Source organism: Antennarius striatus, chromosome 14 (assembly GCF_040054535.1).
Source record: "Antennarius striatus isolate MH-2024 chromosome 14, ASM4005453v1, whole genome shotgun sequence".
In the NCBI taxonomy this organism is placed as follows: Eukaryota; Metazoa; Chordata; class Actinopteri; order Lophiiformes; family Antennariidae; genus Antennarius; species Antennarius striatus.
In genome coordinates, this window is record NC_090789.1 from 6838660 (window position 1) to 6859734 (window position 21075).

Genomic DNA, 21075 nt, shown 5'->3' on the forward strand with positions numbered 1-21075 from the left:
GAACCTGCGTGCTTGTCTCTATTTTGCATACATTGGAACTGAAGTCTGTCCCAATTTCCTATATTTTATTGGATAAAGAAATAATTACATAGAAATAAAATATATCCTGTTATGAAACGATCTGAATACATGTCAGTGTGTTTGGACGGAGGAGAGACTGCTGCAGTAGAATTTTGCAGTCGGCTGGTGAAGCCGTTTCCCCATTGCTCCTTTGTTCAGTCAAAATATCGATTAGTGATCAGTGGACAGTTTGTTTTTTTCTAGCTGACTCACCAATGATTACTGTCTTCTGTCTGCACAGATTTTCAATCCCTTTTTACAGTTCATCCTCTCTTTCTGCATTGCTTAACCTTGTAGTTACCTCTGACCACCCTATGTGTGACATCACGCTGTGTGCGCACAAGGACTGGAAAAAAACCCTTGTGTGTGTGTCTGTGTGTGTGCGTGTGCGTGTGCGTGTTGCGCGCGTCTGTTTGCAGGCCTGTAAATAATACATTTTCCACGTGTCAACTTTAAGTGAGACTGAGGAAAGTCTTCGTCTCCATTTCGTTAAAAAACAGCTGCCTGAGCTGCCAATAACTCCACTGAGAACATTTTTCCTGAGACGTGGACGCTGCGCCCGCCCCGCTCCACGGCACCGACTGACGGGTCATGAGGCTGCAGACCCGCCGCCAGCTGGACGCAGGGAGCATCTTTGAAGTGTGACGCCTTCATGAAGCGGCCTCACACGGAAATTGAAAGAAATATGGATTTATAATGGTGGAATGTGAATTTATAACTTTCAGCTGTCTGTTATGTATTAATTGACATATTGCCATTGGAAACGCAGGTTCTGTAAGGACATACAAGTATCTAATACAGATTCAAATTGATTATTTTAATAACATTAAAACAGACACATAAAAAACCGGTTTTCTCTGAATACTTTTTCAATCAAGATTTTTTAAAGTTGTATTTTTCTTGCTTAAAGGTATATTTTAAAATGATTTCCTCGTGTAATCTAAGTGTAGGTGAATAAACAGCACGCATTTGCAGCTTCACTCGGGCTTTAGGACCACGGGATGAGGAAAAGTCTTCCCACCTCCATGTAGAAGTTGAAAGTTTGTTTTGAATCTATCTCTGCTGTCATTCTTTTTACCCCGTCTGTTGCTCCATGGATGTACGGACCGTTTCAGATTATTTCTCCACTTTAATAACATGTAATCGACTCCAAAACAGTCAAAAGTCAAACATGGGATGGTCAAAACAGCGCTGGGAAAACTTCTGAACGCCGAGAATTCTTCTTCATCATGAGGCTGCTGGTCGGTGCCGTCCGCAGGAGGATGCTCTGCCTCTGGCTGATGCTCCTCGGGTTCTCGTTGGTTACTCTGGCTCTGTTGGAGCTCTTTAACCACGACCGGGACCAGAGTCGTGACAAACCCATCCCTCCCCAACGCCCTTTTCCCCAGATTTCTAGTTCACCGGACCTGGAGGTCATTGTGGACTCCCAAGACCCCGCCATTGAGTTCGCTGCCGATCTTGCGCCTTTAAAATCACTGCAAGAAGATCAGCTGTTATTCGTGTCATCGAAGCAGGGCACCAACCAGGCGCCGCACATGAAGGGGAGTTACAGGGTCCTTCTGCTTGGAGCAAATAAGGACATCCGCGCCACCGCGCCTCCGACGCACGATGGATTGGAGGAGGAAGCGCTTCGGATACAAATGGAGGTTATGGAGAAAGATATGGAGCTTTCTGCTGTGCAAAAGTACGGATTCAACGAGGTGATCAGCGAGAAGATATCAATGCACCGCAGGATGCCCGAGGCGCGCCATCCAGAGTGAGTGCCCGCTGGGCAAAAAGCGCACGACTGAAAACGCCTCTCTGGTGTTAAAACACGTTCAAAGTTGTCACTTTGATGATGCAACATTCTTTCCCAACTAAACAGGTGTTTGAAACAGCGATACGAGGTGCTGCCATCAGCCAGCGTTGTCATCTGTTTCCACGACGAGGCTTGGTCCACCCTCCTGCGCACCGTGCACAGCGTGTTGGACACCGCCCCCAAACAGTACCTGCATGAGGTGCTTCTGCTGGACGACCTGAGCGAACACGGTCAGTCCATCCATCCATCCATCCATCCATCCATCCATCCATCCATCCATCCATCCATCCATCCATCCATCCATCCATCCATCCATCCATCCATCCATCCATCCATCCATCCATCCATCCACGTGCGCATGACAACAATGTCCTCTTTTCACCCCTCAGGTCACCTAAAGAGTGTGCTCGGTGAGTATGTGTCTCATCTGGACGGGGTGCGTTTGATTCGCAGCACAAAGCGCCTGGGCGTCGCGGGATGCCGCGCACTGGGTGCTGCCAGAGCTGCAGGGGAGGTGCTGGTGTTCATGGACTCCCATTGTGAATGCCAGAGGGGCTGGCTGGAACCACTGCTGCAGAGAGTGGCTCAGGACAGGTACTCTTAAGCCTCATCTCCAAGGAGAATATAAAACAGCTGATGAAAATACTGGTCTTCTTATTGCATTGATTTTGTAAGATTAGCGTGCTTGTAAATAGTTGGTCAAAGTTTTGTAATGCAGAATAATTAAGACCTAGGGATTTGGACATGAAAAGCCAAAAACAACATTTGTGCTCCAGCTGCCTGCGTATTTCATCCTGCTGTTTTGACAGAACCACTTCAGAGAAGTGAGAGGAAAGAGTTCAGTGTTAGCAGTTATCAGTGACACATGGAATACATGTGCTGGTGAGTGTATCCAGAGCTGAAGGCCAATGATTTGGCGTTACTTCCCTGGTCAGGCGGCCTGTGGCGTGGCTCTAATCACAATTGTTGATTAGACGGAACCCTCAGATCTGGAATTAGGAACCAGTCGACTCTGTTGTCCACATTTCTGACTCTTTTCTGACTCTTTTTCTTTCCTCATCTCACCTTTTCATTCCAGCTCTTTGAAACCATGACATCACACTTAACCTCTTGGTATAAATATTTCAAATATCACTGATGTTCCAGTACCATGCACCAAAAATGGACTCAAAACCAAAATCACAAACCTAAAATACACATTTGCAATCACGCACGCACGCAAGCTCACACACATTGATGATGAAGCGTTTTTTTCAGACTTCAACACACACTTTGAATAATAAATGAAAATAAGTTGAAGTCTGGCGGAGAATTTAAAGGTGCCTTAAAGTTTTTTTTTCTTTCAATGAATTAACACCTATTATGAATTTGATGTATGCACATTTTTGAGAAGCTAAAACAGGGATGTGTGTTGCGACACCAGTTCTGGTACTGACTCAGGCCCATGGGTATTGGAACAGATGCCCGCTCTGACACCATCTCTGATTCCGGTTTTGACTCTGGCTCTGGTTTTGGATCCAGCTTCGACACTAATTCAAACAGTTCAAAGATGTTGATATAAAAACTCTTGTTCATACAGATGTTGTGTCTCCAATCAGGACCAGAGCGGTTTCCCCTGTCCTGGATGTGATAGACTGGCAAACCCTTCAGTATAACGCCACCCAGTGGCCAGTAAGGGGAGTATTTGACTGGAGACTTGATTTCCATTGGGAGTCCAACCTTTTGCTTCAAGAAAAGGACCCATCATCGGCTGTTGAAGCTGTGCGGTGAGTTTACAAAAATGATATCACTGGGGGCTTCATGACCCCCGATGTATATTTAATAAATTAGACCTAAGAGAATGCACTGACCTAAATTACTGAGTCGATGGGTACAGAAGAGTTTCCAGCTGAGTTGAAAGATATACTCGACGTTTCAGGAGATGATATCTATAATTGGAGGACAAATAAAAATCTAATAAAGATACAGACATGCATATCCACAAGATAACATTGATTTATTGTAGCCAAAATGGTAAAAACATCACTCTGGGTTACTGGGCTGGGATGTGATTGTCCTTTCCTCGCTATCAGGGACTGTGATATTCAGTGTGTAAATCTTCTTTACGCCATCATCATGAAGTTCATTCATTCTGATCACTAAAATGATGGTGGTTCTGCCCGTGACAGGAGTCCAGCGCTAGGAGGAGAGGTCTTAGCCATCCACAGACACTTCTTCCAGAGGGTGGGGGCGTACGACCAGGGGATGCTGCTGTGGGGCGAGGAGCAAATTGAGCTGTCAATCAGGGTAAAGCAAACCCTCTGTTCTCATGAACTGATTCAGCTGTTCACGCAGGGCATAAAGATGTCAGACCTCTGTTGGTTTTCATCATCACCTACTCCAGTGTTTTGTTGTTGAGTTGTTCTGTCGCCTTCTGTTGGCTAACCCTTGATAAAGCCTCCCTGCCACCCCAGGTGTGGTCATGTGGCGGCTCCATGGAAGTGGTTCCCTGCTCCCGTGTGGCTCACTTGGTCCGCCACCACCCGCCTTACAGCTTCCCGGACCAGGAACTGCTTCAGAGAAACAAGATCCGCATCGCAGACACCTGGATGAATGAATACAGGAAGATCTTCTACAGGAGAGACACGCTGGCTTATTTCATCAGGCAGGTGAGTGTGTGTGTGTGTGTGTGTGTGTTTGGTTCTGGTATTCGATCGAGGAAAATGAAAGAATAATAAAGAAATGTCAGAGTGTGACTCATGTTTGGTTTGTGCAGTCTGAGAGCCCAGACGTCACAGATCGGCTGCAGCTTAAGAGGAATCTGGGATGTAAAAACTTCCGCTGGTACTTGACTACAGTTTATCCACAACTTTACATCCCAGAGGACAGACCTGCACTGTCAGGCGAGGTATAACACACACACGCACACACACATACACACACACACACACACACACACACACACACACACCCTTGTATTACTGATTACTGGATGCGACAGACTGACATGACCCATTTGTGCTTGTTTAAGCTCTATAACGTCGGCACTAGCAGTTGCGCCAACTACCCCCATAGACAGGGACTGCAGGGAGGGGCCATGAACATAGCACCTTGCAGCGGGACAGGCAGCCAGGTAACCATAGCAACTGTTGTTAAAGTTGAAGACAGACAAACACAAAACAGCAAAAAATAAGTTTCTTTTTTTTTTTTTACTGCAGCACTGTGATCTCAATTCTGAGTCTGAGGTGCGTTGGGGTCCCATGGGGGCCTTGTGCTTTGACACCACGGGAGAGAGGGTGGTCTTATCTCCGTGCCCCACAAAACGACCAACCACCAGCAGAATGCGGTGGAACTACATAAAGGCAAGGCATGGGGGAGTTTCTGAGTCATTATATGTTTGTGAGGGGTAGTTGGTGAACTCAGCGTGTCTGTTTTCTGCTTCAGATGAGCAGTCAGCTCATTCACCAGCAGTCCCAGTTGTGTCTGGAAGCTGTACTGGAAGAAGACATTCAGGAAATCAGCCAAGGAGACGCCAGCAGCCACACAGGAGGTCTCTTCCTGCGGCCCTGCACCCACCATCCCAGACAGCAGTGGCATTTTGATCAGCTAGTAGCTCCGCAAGACGCTTGATGCAGAAAGCATGGAGGGAATGACTGGGTTGTAGAAGTTGAGCACTCTATCTGTATATAGTAAATGTAGACGAGAGAAGTGCTTTCGGAAAATACAGTATATATAGTATATACTTTACCCCTCAGCCTCTTGTTCCTGTTTTAAGGATTGAAAATATATTTTTGTGTTAAATAATAAACAAATGCTTGTCTGAAGTAATCGGATATGTAATTATGTCATAACAAAGTTTTGTTTAAAACTGTGTTTTCAGGTTGCATTCAAGTACAAACAGAGTTTGGTACACCTTTGCAGAAAAATTGACATTTTAATACAATCAACGAGGAAATTGTCACATCAGTCAAACACGTACAACCCTGAGTCCTGTCCTGGAACCTAAATCACGATAGATGGAAATTTATTGCTGCGTTTATTTTCCTCAGACAAGCAGCTGTAATTATTACGATAACCAGAATTGGTGGATTGTACTACATTTTTAATTATAGGGTTGAATTTCTTTTTTTTCTTTCTGAGTCTTCAGCTCTGGTTTAACACTAACTGTGGTCCAAGTAGATTTTATTCTAAACAGCATATTTAATCTGTTGTTGATGTGTTTCATATTTACTCTTGTGATTTGGGTACAAGGCACATAATAAAGTTTATTTCTAGAGTACTATTGAAACTAATGTTCACAAAGTGCTTTAAAACAAACGCGAAACACAAAGTTATAATATACAATAATTTATGAATGAAAAACCTAAGAAATAAGGAATAAAGGAGAATAACATTTTGAAGCAATGCATGATTAAAATAACAAAAGAAAGGTGTAATAAATAACATTAATAATTAGAAACACATCGTTCTACTACTTACATCTGTAACTATCATCTGTGCTTTGTGTTGTGATTTTAAAAACACTATTGACAGTATTCTACATCAACTGTCAACAGCAGGGGGCGCCATCTCCTTTTAAAATCATCATCCTGTTGTTTCTCATGAACCCACCCCCCCTCCACCACCCATGTGATCTCCTCATGACTTTACAGAAATATCTTTTCCATAATAAAGTTGTGTGATTGGAGCTAACTTAATCATACCATACAGTAGGCTCACCATGTGACAGCAGTGATGTGATGTAACTGAGGCGAGTGGTGATGTTTAACCCTTTGATTCAAACGCAGACAAAAGGCTTGTGGTATTTTACAGCAATTTATAGGTCAAACATAAGTGAGGGCATTAAGCCATATATACAATTTCAATAACTCTCCCCTTAGCTCCCCCAGGCATTGGCTGCTAATAATTGCCTATACTCAGTATGTTATGCTCTTCTTAACCCATGAAGCACTTAGCCCAGTCAAGTACATATAGCACCTTTTCACCGGCTATATGTCGTGTCTGCAGCTTTGAGGCGCTTGGACGAACAACATGACTTTGATTAGTGTGACGTCCTTCAGTTATGTAACTATAGTCAATTTTACTGTAAGAAAAGAATGTCATCTTTCCACTTTGGGTGTTCAGAGGATGCTGATGGGCTTGAATACTTTCCATTTTGCCAATTTATTCAAGAACAACATGGAAAGGACAGAAAATAAAAAAGCTTTAACTCCATTGCATTCACATGGACTCATTATAAGTATGATTTTGAGCCCATGATAATTTTCTCCAGTGTTTAACATGAAGTGATCCACCTTATCTCACTGGAGGCTCACGGAGCCCATAAATATTGCATTAATCAAAATCAAAATCTGAATAGTTTATTGATCCCTGAGGGAGAGATAGCTCTTTATTCCAAAGTAATCCCTTTTGACTCTTTTGATTTTTGCAGAAAAGACCAGCCTACATTGTGATGACTTAAATAGTTACGGACTTTAGTTTAATCCATGAGCAAATCAAAGCATAAAATTCTTTTTATATTTGCAACTGTCTGTACCACTAAGTGTCCATTCTAAGAGGAAGGACCATCAAGAAGAAAGCTTCATGACTTAGCATTGGGGATCTTTGATGTTCCTTAATTTTGCAAAGTATACTAAGAAGTGTGGAAATTCCCCAAATCAAAGGAATCAATTAAATTTAAATTTAAATATGTAAACTAAGGTAACTGGAAGGTTAAGTTAGCAATTAAAATGCATTGACAACTGGCTTGTATTAAAGACTTGTATGAAGCTGATTTCTACATTTCTCACAAAAAGGAAACCACATTTCAGAAAAGTTCAGGAATTCAAATACACTTGAAGGAACCTTCAAAGCTGTTGTTATACAGATCTGTTCCACTTTCTACAGCCCCTTCAAAGGGTCACGGTGGTCTACTTATCTTAAGTTCAGTGGTCTAATCACTAACCCTTTAGTCTGCATGTTGAGGTGTCCTTGAGCGAGATTAAAAAAGATGCTTCTCTCTAGCTGTGTGACCTTTTCTCTCCCTTCACTAGTATCTACCATCTCATCTCCATGAGGTGGGTGTGATAAATTCAGCAAACACCAACATCGAATAGCTTCTGGCCACTGGACATATAACACTCACACGAGACTCTTTGTTTCTTCTTCTCTCTGCCATTATTCAGAAACACACATGTGTCTTCTGGGAGGTTCAGATAAATGTCAGCATTAGCGGTTCAGGAAGCTGCGGCTTTCCTGTGAAGATCCATGGAGTCATCGCACCAAAGGTGGAGATGTGGAGCAGAATGTACGGTACGAACTACACAGGCCAGAAAGAGTCTTGGGTCTTCTGCACACAGACAGTGTTGTTTTCACCTATTTGTAATGTGCATGTTGTGCAATTAGATCTATGTGCATGGGGTTAAGAAGCTGACACTGACACCCAGCAAAGATTATGTGCAGTAAAATGTGACAAATCTTGCCTTGTAGCAGCAATTAAAATTAGAGACTAAAATGGATTTTAAATGCCTTGTTCAGAAAGTTCCTGGCCATGCAAAAACAGTTTGCAAGAACAACCCTTAAATGAAGAATGACAGTGACAGTGACACCTATGTTTGTGTTACATCAGACCCTTGAAAACTGGTCTTTTCAGGTGGATAAACATATTTCAAAGAGAACAAAATGCAGCTCTGTTACCAATTTCCACATCCAGAAATCGGAATGTGATCAAGATGCGACGTTAGCAGAGTATTAAAAACATGTATTACTGATGTAACAAAAGAAAATCAAAAAGATGTTCTTAGATTTAGTCTAGTGATAAAAGTTACAAATGTGTAAGTTTTTTGTACAAAACTTATCAACAGGTTGATATTGTGCACATACAGAAACTGCTTATTGCCCTCTCTTGGCTCTGTTTTTGGTCTCGTCCATCTCCTGGGGGAAATACACATTGCTCACAGGACTCCTGAATGATTCATTCTCTTCATCAGCTCACTGTCAGCGGTGCGTCTGCTGATTGGTGCAGAAAACAGTAGTGTGTGTGAAGGGGTTATAGATTTTTTTTTGTGTGGTGCAAACAGCTACTGATACCCCAACTAAAACTAAGCAGTGGGGTAAATCAAGAGTGTTTGTAGCTGAATGGCTAAATGATTAGCCAAAACTGTTCATAGTGTCTTAGAGGTACAGGTTTGTACTCTAAAGGTTCATCACAGTGAACAAATTACACATTGTTGTTTGACAAAACCTGTAAAAAAAATTCAACAAACAGCAAAAAAAAATCTCATTTGCTTTTTGTTTTGGAACATCGATACAGCATGGGTTGGGTTTGGATCTGTCACCTCCTTCACACGATATGAATGAATGAATGAATGAGGGAATGAATGAATGAATGCATGCATGAATGAATGAATGAAACATTATACATGGCGCATCATACATTACAATATATTTGATGTTTTATTATTTTATTTACTTTCCAGTTACCCTTTACCTTTTAATAGTCCATTAATATGTATAGTATACAATATATGTTGGTAATATAACATATAGTATAAAAATATTTAATAGTGGAGTATACATATAAAATATAATGAAAAATATACAACCACTCCAGTAACAACCACTGCTAAAATTTAACATTTGATTGGGTCGATGAAAAAAACCCTGTGGTTTTCCCTTAATGACAGTTTTCCCCCTGTTATCCCAGAAAACACCAACCACCAATAATCAATAGAAAAACATACACGGTAAATGGCCGCCTAAAGGTGCTGCTGCTGTTGCGTTCTCCCCTCAATCAATGAGCATGTTGTTTTGGACCTTTCGACAGGGACCCTGTTACATCAGCACAATGTAAGGCAACTATTTAGCAAGAGGTCTACATGGTGATCCTCCTCCTATGTGCATGCTTTAAAATACCACACTACTCTCTGACAGGTGAGCAACAAAAGAGGTAATTTAGGAGCTGCTCCAGTATCCTTATTGAGCAGAGCCAGACCTGCGCTTCTAAGGGAAGAAACCACCATTAATCTCCACTTCTGACATGCGCATTGTTCCGCCACCCCTCCTGCCACCATCACTACCGCTAGTACAATAGCACCCAGAGGAGCAGCTTGGACTCATTTATCAAACAAGGTGTCCTGCAAGCTTGCTCCCTCCGCTACTGATTTGCACCAATGCAAATATAACAGTTTGGATGTGAGCAGTAGCCTCTGTCTCACTCAGAGCCAAACCGATTCATGTTGTGTGGAGAGGATCTCTGTTTTATACATGCATGCATGTGATGTAAATTTGCAAACGTGCGTGAAAGCTTCACATACTTGAGCATAGAAATAACAGTAACCACACACAAGGTTGGCTGAACACATTCAAACCCAAACACAACGTGTCCTTGGTTCAGCACAAAGCTCAGCCTCTCTTTCATTAGCGGGCAGCCTATCAGATCTCAGTGAGGGTTGATCTGTAGCACCAAAGCTGCAGATTTCAACATATCTCCGTTATGTCTTTGGAGATGAAAAGAGAGAAATGGACATATTTTCATTACCTGAGAGAGAATTTCTCACCTCCTGCACAACCGTGGTGTTTTTCAGTGCTGAAATCTAGGACAAGGAACAAGTGAAGAGGCTCTTTTCACTGGGATAAAGTGCTCATTTGAATGGAAGAGTGAGTGAGTGTGTGTGTGTGTGTGTGTGTGTGTGTGTGTGTGTGCATGTGTGTGTGTGTGCGTGCTCACACAGCATTTCTGAGTGTTTTGAGTGAAAAGAGTTGACAGGGATGAATAGAGGCAGTGTGTGGATCAGGGCTGCCACCAAACAATATGAAAAGTGTATCAAGCAGGAATAAATACAGTGAATGTGAAACACAGGGATGTGCTTGTAAAACGTAAAGATGAACATTAATCTTTTAATCATTAATCTGATATCCTACCTCTTTCAAAAAATACATTTTTACCTTTGGTTAGCATCTGTCTTGTATATTTGCACATTGTTATTTTCATTCCGTTGTCCTGTCATTTAATCAGAAATCATTAAGGGGAAGAAAGAAAAAGGAAAGTAAGGGTGAATAGGAGGAAGGAAGATGGGTTTCACTTTGCTAATGACAGATAGTTCGAAGCACTGAATAAAAGATGAGTTTGCTAGAAGATGGATAAAACTTTCCACGAGAAGCCAAGATGGGACTGTCTGTACGCCATTAAATATGGATGGGACCTGAAGACCCCAGGGTAGGTAAGAGCATTCCAACAGATGGGCTGATGGCACTACTAAACACACAAATAATCATCCTCAAAGCAAACACCCCCTCCCCACCACCCACCTGCAGAACCATCCTCTGGTTTCAAGAAGTCAGCTACGTGAGGGAATCTTTTCACCACGGACATCTTCTTTTCTGAATCCCATCATCGCCTCTGAAACTGTTTCATGCACACCTGTTCGCCGTCGTGATGTTATCTCCACTATCAAACACATCTCACTTGCATTCCCTCTGCAAAAAATGCGTTGCCCTCACTCCACATTTCTAACACGACGAACACACAGTGGCACGAGCACCTCGCCAGGTGAGAGCAGCTGGACTTATGGCAGATGTGTCAATATGATCCACGGCACGAACACTCTTCCAGCTTTCACGTCCTCTCGTGTCACCGGTGGGACACGATTGCATGGCATTCACCTCAAATGAACTGTAGCAAGAGCTACACACACACACACACACACACACACACACACACACACACACACACACACACACACACACACACACACACACACACACACACACACACACATACACACTCACACACAGTAAACATATACACATGTTTAATATCTGTGGGTGGACAAGCATCGCTGCGTGAGTTCTTTGGTCACGTATGAAAAACCAAAGAACAATTCAGGCATTGTTTCAAATGCAAATCAGTGGCATTTGATGGCAACAATTCTGTTCATCGTTATGAACCATGTCACTCTTAATTTTGGTGTTATCTAATGCTTAAAGGTTAAAGGTTATATTGTTTGTGCATAGAATGTTAGCTCCTAGGATGATAATGTCTCGTCTGTCACCTACCATGGGTCCAGATGGAAATATGGGTAAATGGATTTTCATAAAATTCTGTCAGTGAAGAGCAGTCAAGCCTCACCAATTATGAAGCAGAATGTTGACGTCACATGATCTAGACATTGATCATTTCCTCATATTCCTAATCAGTCATGATGATTTTTATCTAAGTCCTAACCTATGTGGTTAGCTGACGATAGTCCTCCTGGATTTATCACATTTCCATTTTCTTCCCTCAGTGCCTCAGTAAAATATTCAACTCTCAATTCATTTTCTGTTTGCTCATCAACATCCGCTGTGCTTACGTGCACAAATCACCCAGTTTTACAGGGTTAGCTTTAATTTTCATGACTGGCTTGACACTTCTATCTCACCATGGCTAATCAAAATAAATGACAATAAAACATCAGCCTGCGAAAGGTTTAAATGCATGTCGGCTTTAAGTATAGTTGTATATTGAGCTCATACATAACCTACATTTCTGTCTGTCTTTGGCTAACTTACACACTCTGAATGAATAAGTGAATTCTAATTCAAAGGTGTGAATTAATTATGATACACGGTGAAATGATTGATTCCCTTCAAAAATGAGCCAAAGAGGCAGAAACGTCACACTGATCACCAGCAGGTTACACAATTTACAAAGTATGTGTTCTAATACTGATCATTTGAGCGTTGCATTTCGTTTTAGGGATGGTGTTGGCTAATTAAAGAAAAAAGATAGTTTTGACAAAAATTTACTTTATCACTTGAGTAAATATTTGTGTTTCTTTAATTAGTTCTTTGCCTGGTTTTAATAATAGGAGCGTCCTCTTTATTTTGAAGTGCAAGGGTTTATGTGGTATGAGATGAAACGACAATCCATGGTTTTTAAGGTCGATCTTCTTTATTATCTATTTGCACCTTAAGAAACAGCCAACAAAATTAGATTATTGTATGAAATTAATCATCAGGGATAATTTTCCAATTCCTGCAAAAGTAATATTTCTGTTGGCATTTACTGTCTCAGCTAGAGACAGTAAGCTAGGTGTATTTATTGATTATTGCATTGTCTGACTTATCAGAGGATATTGATTTGTAAGGAACAAGCTCAAACAAGAACATGGACAAACGTTGAACTCCTCCTTGCTTGTGATTTACCACCAGATTTCTTCCATTAATAACATTCCCATCATCCTGAGCTGAACTCGATGTGAACCAGTTATCATGTCTAAGCATGTTGACAAGCTAACCTGAAATGAGTCATTACTATAGCAAATTAGCACATGGATATTAACAAAAAGCTCAAAAGTCCAGCCTCACACAGGCATTTACATGCTTTATACTGTTTGTAATCCAAGAACTTTATGGATTCATACTCATTGTGTATTCATTTAATTTTAGTGAATGTCAGCAACATATAACAAAAAAAAAACCTTGAAAAATGTATCATTCATTAACAGGCTTTGTTAGTTCATGAGGATTTTTTTTAAATTCTAACCATGTTCATGAAAACGAGTAGGACTTGCATTTTACTTTGAAATTTTACTTTGAAATTCATGCACATGGAACTGCTATTGTGAGACCATTTGTCCCAAGCATTTCAAAATATAAAAAGTGAAATTTATTCAGGTCTTTGACAGCCATTAATCAATGTACTGTGCACATGGTGTTGCAATAAATATGTTTTTTTTTTCGAAAAAGAGAAGTGGTAGGTTTGCTGAATGTGACGACTGATAACAACCTCTATTCGGGACTGGCAAAATGCTCATGTGAAGATTTAACAAAGACAAAAAGGCAGGGAATAACAGTCATATTTGTCATTTAATAGCATAACAGTTGTTTTTTTTAAATATAATAAATATAAAATATCATGGGAAAAATGTTTTTATTACAGTACATTCCATTTGCAGAGATGCAGAGTCAAACCTACGTGAATTCAAAAGAGAACAGTAGATCTGAAAGGAGGAGAATTAGGACCTTTTTCCTGGTTGAGACTGCATTGGTTGGCACCAGCAAAAAAGCACGACCGTGACCTCAGTATCATTTACTGCTGTCCCACACTTGCATTCTTTGAGGTAAAAAAATACATCTTTTGTAATAATACATTCATAGAAATATAAAAGCATCTTTATTTCCGCATTGTGCTTTTATATGGGGATATTGCCGTAGCTCTAGAAAATGGATTTCAGAGCAGATAACCCTGGGTTACAATCAGAGAAATGGTCTACATTATGGATCATGGACCAATTTAGTACTGGTGCTTTGCTGTGGGCCACTTCACAACAGGGGCGACTACCTTGTGCTTAAGATTATCCAGTTGTTTAAACTGAGCCAACATCCAATAAATATGCATCCGTAAATGTTTGGTTTACCTAGTAAAATATTAAACCATTTTCCCTTTAAACAGATAGATAAATGGCAAGCTGGATTTCCACGGGTGACATGCAGCATGTTAATGTGCGTCTACAGGCACTACTTGAAAAAGGCTCAGAAAGGCATGCAGAGAGTACGAGAAAGAGCGAGAAGGAGGGAGAAAGACGGGTGTAGGTGTGTGGAGAGAGAAACACTGGAAATGAGAAACAGCCAGGGAGAGAAAGTCCCTGTGCTCAGTGTGACAGACGACAGCAGGGACCGCGCTGCCTGAGGCATAACATACCCCCCCCCCCAACCCCCTCTCCGTCCTCCCCATAACCAACTTCCTTCACCCTCCACCTCCCCTTCCCTGAGGGCCAGCGGTAAAAGAACAATATGTCCGAACTCTCCTTCAAACTCCATTCCGTGCGCCTAGTCTGACCCGCCCAAAACCAGTCACGCACCGGCCCACGCAATCCTGAGCACCACATACGGGTTGAGTGAGCAAGGAAAGAAGGATTCAAAGGGGAGGAAGTGATTGAGATATGGAGTTGGGGGAAGGACATTACCAGCCCCCCTCCCCTACTTGTCTCCAAAGCCCACCTCCACCACTCATGATGCTTTCTCCTCCAACCAGCCCACTCAACCTGAAACTGGCCAAGAGCAATAAAAGAAGACAGAGAAGACTCCCTCTTCTTTTGTATCACTCTTGTCCACCATTATGGAATAATCTGGCCTCAAGGTGGGGGAGGACAGCAGGTTGGGGGGTGAGCTTTTGCCCAGATATCTGTCACCATATGGCTCCACAGCTGACCCCAAATCTCAAAATCTGGCTTCAGAACACTACTTTTCTATAATGTAAAGCTAACACACCTAAACCGTCTGTAGTTCTTTTCATGCAAGGTTTTCAAAAATGCGTGCTTTTAAAACAAAGAGAATATGAGTTACATCCCTGCAAATGTTCTTTAATAAGTCGATCAGTTTGATCTTTAAGCCAGGAACATATCCCGAAAAATATGCTAGAAAAAGTCCAGATTGAGAGTTGCTACAACCCCTTCGCTGGGTTGTGGTACGTCCCCCCAAGTCCAATCTGTGGAGAACAACCAGAGCTCTGATGAGGAACCTCATCTCCCCTGTCTTGCAGAGACGGACTGTGTACCCTTGACCTGGTGGAGCCAGAGACATCGTCTTTGTTTCGCGATACCTCCGGTGAGCTCAGGAGTGAGGGCGGGAGGTGAGGCTCTGCCAAGATGGGCTGTAACTGAAGAGCAGGTGAGCTGGGAACTGAGGGTAAAGTTGAACCGGATATATTGGGGTACATCAGCTGGAGGTCCTGGGGTCTATGTGTGACTGAGTCCTTGTGACACATCCCACCGTGTTGCTGATGGATAATAATGGGAGAAGAAGGCAATGACATGGGTGTGTCCATCCAAACGGACGTAGTCTGAGAGGGGGATTGTGAAGGGTAAGACTGAGGAGGGTTAGGATGGTGTAGGTAAGCGTGGTGTGCTGGGGAGTAGTGTGTGGGGCAAACGACTGTGGGTTGTGGCACTAATGGCATGAGGGTCTCCATGAGATGGACCATCCTCTTCATGACTTGTCCAAGGTCGGCTACTTCCCTCCCTAGGGTGGTCACCTGCAGACAGAAACGACAGTTCTTCACATGTTTCTTTACATTTCATGATTCTACTGGACTTCATTGAGTATGTGGTGGCATTTTGGTTTAAAAGAAATTCAGTGAGGAAGTAGAGTTCATGGAAACATGTCGGTTTGCAAAAGCTGCAAGTTAAATTCTTGGATGGAACATCAAATCTGACGTCTCATTTGCCTAGCCATGAGGCGCCAGCTGGCTGAGCCGCCTGAAAAACTGTCAGTTGTCGCCTGAGAGTAGAAATACAGTAACAAGTCAAGGCTTAATAAGAGGACGCTAATGTGATGCTATACCACGAGATCCACGACTTGAACCGACTGACTTCAATTATGTGATTTAATCAACGCGTTGGACCACAAATACAAAAAGTCAAACAGGAAACAATTCTGATGTTAAAAAACCCCAAAAAAAAACATCTGATGAGACCAAGATTTAAGTTATCACAAGCCTAAAATCTGTCGAACAGCTAAACAAATATTAGAAACTGAACACGTTAAAGTAAACGTGTCTTAGTCATTTCATGGCTGTTGCTCATTGCCGGTGTCTGTTGGCCTGTTTGTCTTTATGTAACATTAAAAAAAAAATCTATGTGCTGTTTGATTTTTTATGGACTTGGCAGCAAACTCAAACCAGGAACAACAAACTCCACAAACTCTACAAGTTTCTTTCCAAGATTTCAAATATTCTATCTGGAAACATGATATTAATTTTTGTGCTTTAAATAGTTTGTTTTGTAGCCTTTTTATATATTTAATTTTGACGGATATCATTATCTTTCTGTATGAAAGACCAGCGGTTTAAGCAGTCATTCTTTTTATCTTAACATTTTTTTTGCAGTGCAGGGTAAGATTGAAATTTTCCAGGTCGGTCATTTTTGGGAATATTTCTGTCTTCCATCTGTCGCTTTGCACGTACCATAGTGCTGCTATAAATGGTCATTCCACTGATGAAGGGGTGGTGGTTAGTTGCTCTCTGCAGTTGTGTGTCTGCAGAGGGCACCATCATGAAGCCCTGCCAACGTGCCATCTGTTTCTGCCAGTCAAAGCACTCTCACCCATTCATCAGGCCAATCACACACACTAGTGATATGTGCATAAGCCCCTGAGCAGCACACACACACACACACACACACACACACACACACACACACACACACACACACATACACATACACACATCTATGTGAGAGCCAAACTGTGAAAACTGCTGTGCCATCAAGTGGTGATCAGATTCAGTGCATACATTAAGTGTACAGAATGTAAAAGCCTACCGACCAATCAGGGACGGCAGTGCCTCCACTTCTCTCATTGGACACATCTTTTAATGCTAATTCTACATACGTGCATATTTAAGTGTGGTGCAGATTCAGTCAAGAGTCTATATAAACATCTAACCGTACTTTTTCTTCCATTGTGTTTAACTTGGTTGACAATAATGAGCTCCTGATCATTTCTCTTTCCTCCCATCTCTCACATGACTCATAAAAGCTTGGATCTAAACTCCGACTCTGACAGAAATAGAAAAAGCTGAGAGAGACTGGACAATCCAATCTGAAACGCTGTCAGCATGATTCCTGTGCTCCCACATCAGAGCCAATCATCTGTAGAGAAGGCCAGACGGGCCAGCAGCCATTGATGACTGGAACCCACTGCAGATTCAGGTACATATTGAGCCCAAGGATATCAGTAATAGCAGTGGCGGGCCGTGCATTTCACACCTAGGCCTTCAGTGATGTTTTCCTTAGTCAAACGTGAATAAATACATCCCATAATATGGTAAACGGCTCCCACCACTGCCACCAATGTAGCGTTCAGGACTGAGGTGTTCATAAGTTCTCTCAAACGGGACAAAAACCATCATCAGCCCCACTCCTTTTATTATCACTGGCACAATAAAAGGAGTGTTTCTGTGTAAACACAATGGAGAAGAACCCCGCAGCCATACCTTTAATAGACATCACACAACTATGTCACAGAACAAAACCGACTGAATTGACCATCATTTATGACACCACAGGTAGAGAAATGAAATACAGAAATGTACTAATATACTACTAGATGTTGCATCACCTCTTCTTCTTCTTCTTCTCTTTTCGGCTTTCCCCTTCAGGGATCACCACAGTGAATCAGTTTCCTCCATCTAACCCTGTCTTCTGCATCCTCTTCTCTCACACCAACTACCTTCATGTCCTCTTTCACTACATCCATAAACCTCCTTATTGTTCTTCCTCTAGGCTTCCTGCCTGGCAGTTCAAAACTCAGCATCCTTCTACCAATATATTCACTATCTCTCCTCTGGACATGTCCAAACCATCTCAGTCTGGCCTCTCTGACTTCATCTCCAAAACCTCTAACATGTGCTGTCCCTCTGATGTACTCATTCCTGATCCTATCCTTCCTGGTCACTCCCAGAGAGAACCTCAGCATCTTAATCTCTGCTAACTTCAGCTCTGCCTCCTTGTCTTTTCCTCAGTGATTATTTACACACATTGCAGGGGAGCAAGAATTGTTTTTTGTTTTTTTTAATTTTTAGTATATTTGTCATTTTATTTCGTTATAATTGATTTGATATAAATTAAATTGGATTACAAGAACGTTAAATATGAAAACACAAAATCCGTTCTCCTTTCTTTCCTCAAGAACACTTGCTTGTTCAGGGATCAGACCCTCAATCTCACGAGAGCTTCTCTTCAAATGTGCGTCTGCATGGCGCCGCCTTCTCAGAGTGAGTATCTTCACCACTACTGTGCCTACATGCACGTGCCAAAGTGTGTCTAAAACTGCCAAATCTGTTCCATGTTTATACTTCACCTCATATTTATTGAAGTGCCTTTTTTCGCATTCATTGGGACTTTATGACACTAAGAACACTATATAAGACCTCTGTTTATCTGCAGTAGTGGTTCAGGCCAGAATCACTGGTTTGGAATCAGTGATGACATAAACCCTCTCAGATTCTGTTCCGACTGGCATATCTGATGTTTCAAATTGCAGTTTCTCCTTTTCATTCACAGAGAAAACGTCACCACATTCTAGATGGCAGTGGATAAGTTATTGTCAATATTTAGAGAACTATACTGCGTTATGTGTTATGTAACATACAATATCCCTCCCGCTTGTCAGTAAAATCTGACTTCATGGATTCTCCCATTTCGTTTCCTGTGGTGATGTGTGCGAATGTGTCCAGGTGAACATTAACAACCTACAAGACCATGCTGAGAAATGCCCTGTCAAACACCACCGACCCACAGAGACGAAGAAAGGATGACAGAAATGGAAAAATGCTGTGACATTGCTTTTTACACTGCCTATTTCAAGAGAGTTGGGAAAATGCTGTATGTACAAAGAAACGCAAGATAGTTGAAAAAAATATCCTCATTATTATTTGCCTAAAACAGCAAATACTTTCTCCAATGTCACATTCTTTATGATTATTTCTTTATATATTTTCATTGTACTGTTTTCTTTTTAGCATTTCATTTCGCTGTTTCTCTAATTACTTTCACTGTCTTTTGCCTGATATAGCTATACGGTTCTGTCCTAGCTTGTTTACACAGATGTCAAATTGCCACCATCGCCATCACCGGTGCTGGCTCGGAACAACGGCGCCTTTCAAACCCTCTGTTCACGAAAGGCTCGGTGTGCCTTTATTCCGCCTCACCTGTTCTGTGTAAACACAATGGAGACGTTACAGGGGGTCGGTTTTGTATGCGTGGTCCACAACTAGATTGCAAAAGTGTATGGGTGTATGAATATTACTGTCAAATGCAGATAAATTGCCTTCGACTTCCTGAACACCGGACTGAGAAGGCTGATTTTTTTTTCAATCAAGTTATTTTATATTACATAACATATAATACATTACAATTTATGTTATGTGTAATTCTTTTTGAAAATTATCAAGAGATTGGTGAATTTTCCTAAAAAAAAGAAAGAAAAGTTTGTAACTTTCCTAAATTGCTGACATTAACGTCCTCGTGCTCATTTTAGCTCTACCTTGGGGCAAGGTAGGGCGATGTAGGGGTAAGTTAACTTTATCTGAGGGGACGTCGCCTACCTGTTCGTCGAGGTGTCGCAGTTGTCCTCTGGTCTCCTCTGATTTAGCTGCTAACTCCGCTGTGCTGATCTGCAGCATATCTGTGACATAAACCAGAAAGTTACAAATCACATCAAGTGCCGAACAAGAACAACAATTATACACACATCAGTTATGACGACAGGGCTGCTGATAAATGCTGCATGCGTCGACAAAAAAAGTGCAAATTCACATCCATCACTCTTAATATGCATGTGTGTTCTCAACGGAGGTTGTTGTCGACGTTTGTAACTTCCTAGGGATATCTGAGTGGTAAACTGCTGTGTAATATAACGCGATGAGGTACTTGTGGGTTCAACGACGGGACAGCCACGATCGGAAGAGAAAGAGAAGGCCAACAGACTCTCCGTCCCTTCGCTGTCTTCAGTTCCATCCACTATCCTGCAGAAGGACAGACATGTGCGTGAGTAGAGAAAGTAAATACCGTTATTGATGATGTAAGACTAAATGCACGGTTAATGTCATCGTCTTTTTTAAATATTGTGCCTTCTAGTTTCACAAATTCATACATTTCACACATGCAGGAAGTCAATGACAGTCAAGTGCACCTGGGGCTGAGGTTGGAGGGATCCAAAGTGCTCAAAGTAATTTCCTGGATCTTCCTCCGAGACCCTCTGGAGCTCTGCCCGGCGGTCTTCTGACTGGGTTGGCTCAGCGGAGACTTCCCACCCACGTCCCTGAGCTTCACGCCCCGGTTCCGCTCCGATAACAGAGACACAGACCCCATGTCGTCTTCTTCCTCCTCATCTGCCACAAGCTCCTCATGTGCCTCAACAATGGGTGGATAACCTTGAACCACTCGTCCGTTCCTTCCCATTCCAGACTGGAAATAAAAATTTTAAAGTGTTAGAAAAGAGTTTGAGAGTAGGTACAAGCATAAATCTTCTGTGACTTGAGGACATTTTGAAATACAACTCTGTGAGTGTGAACCTTTGAGGATTACAGCACTGAAAAAACCAGGACCTGAAATGAAAATCTATTAACGCTGATGCTTCTGCCTTGAGACGTCACATTTGCTTAAAAAAACAGCCAATCGTTGCAGTTTTATTCTTCATCATTTTACGTCTCCTCTGAAGATGCTGCATGCTAATATTTATCTCAGGTTATAGTTAAAAACAGGAAGGTGGTCATT

General features: G+C 42.0%; 2 protein-coding genes across 2 annotated transcripts in view; one reads left to right on the forward strand and one right to left on the reverse strand.

Moving 5' to 3' along the window:
* The first annotated feature begins 937 nt into the window (after positions 1-937).
* Positions 938-5661, forward strand: LOC137607399 (polypeptide N-acetylgalactosaminyltransferase 15-like). The gene is made up of 10 exons (XM_068333129.1): positions 938-1816; positions 1925-2088; positions 2248-2452; positions 3457-3624; positions 4027-4144; positions 4312-4506; positions 4614-4745; positions 4869-4970; positions 5056-5199; positions 5282-5661. The coding sequence occupies exons 1-10, from the start codon at positions 1290-1292 to the stop codon at positions 5465-5467; spliced, it is 1941 nt and encodes a 646-aa protein (XP_068189230.1). The 5' UTR covers positions 938-1289; the 3' UTR covers positions 5468-5661.
* Positions 5662-15242: 9581 nt separating this feature from the next.
* Positions 15243-21075, reverse strand: part of kcnh8 (potassium voltage-gated channel, subfamily H (eag-related), member 8) — a 40473-nt gene continuing 34640 nt past the window's right edge. The window contains exons 13-16 of the mRNA XM_068333707.1: positions 20492-20766; positions 20218-20324; positions 19905-19993; positions 15243-15833 (exon numbers count right to left, since the gene is read on the reverse strand). Coding sequence (XP_068189808.1) covers positions 15243-15833; positions 19905-19993; positions 20218-20324; positions 20492-20766 — 1062 coding nt within the window. The remainder of the gene's footprint in view (positions 15834-19904; positions 19994-20217; positions 20325-20491; positions 20767-21075) is intronic.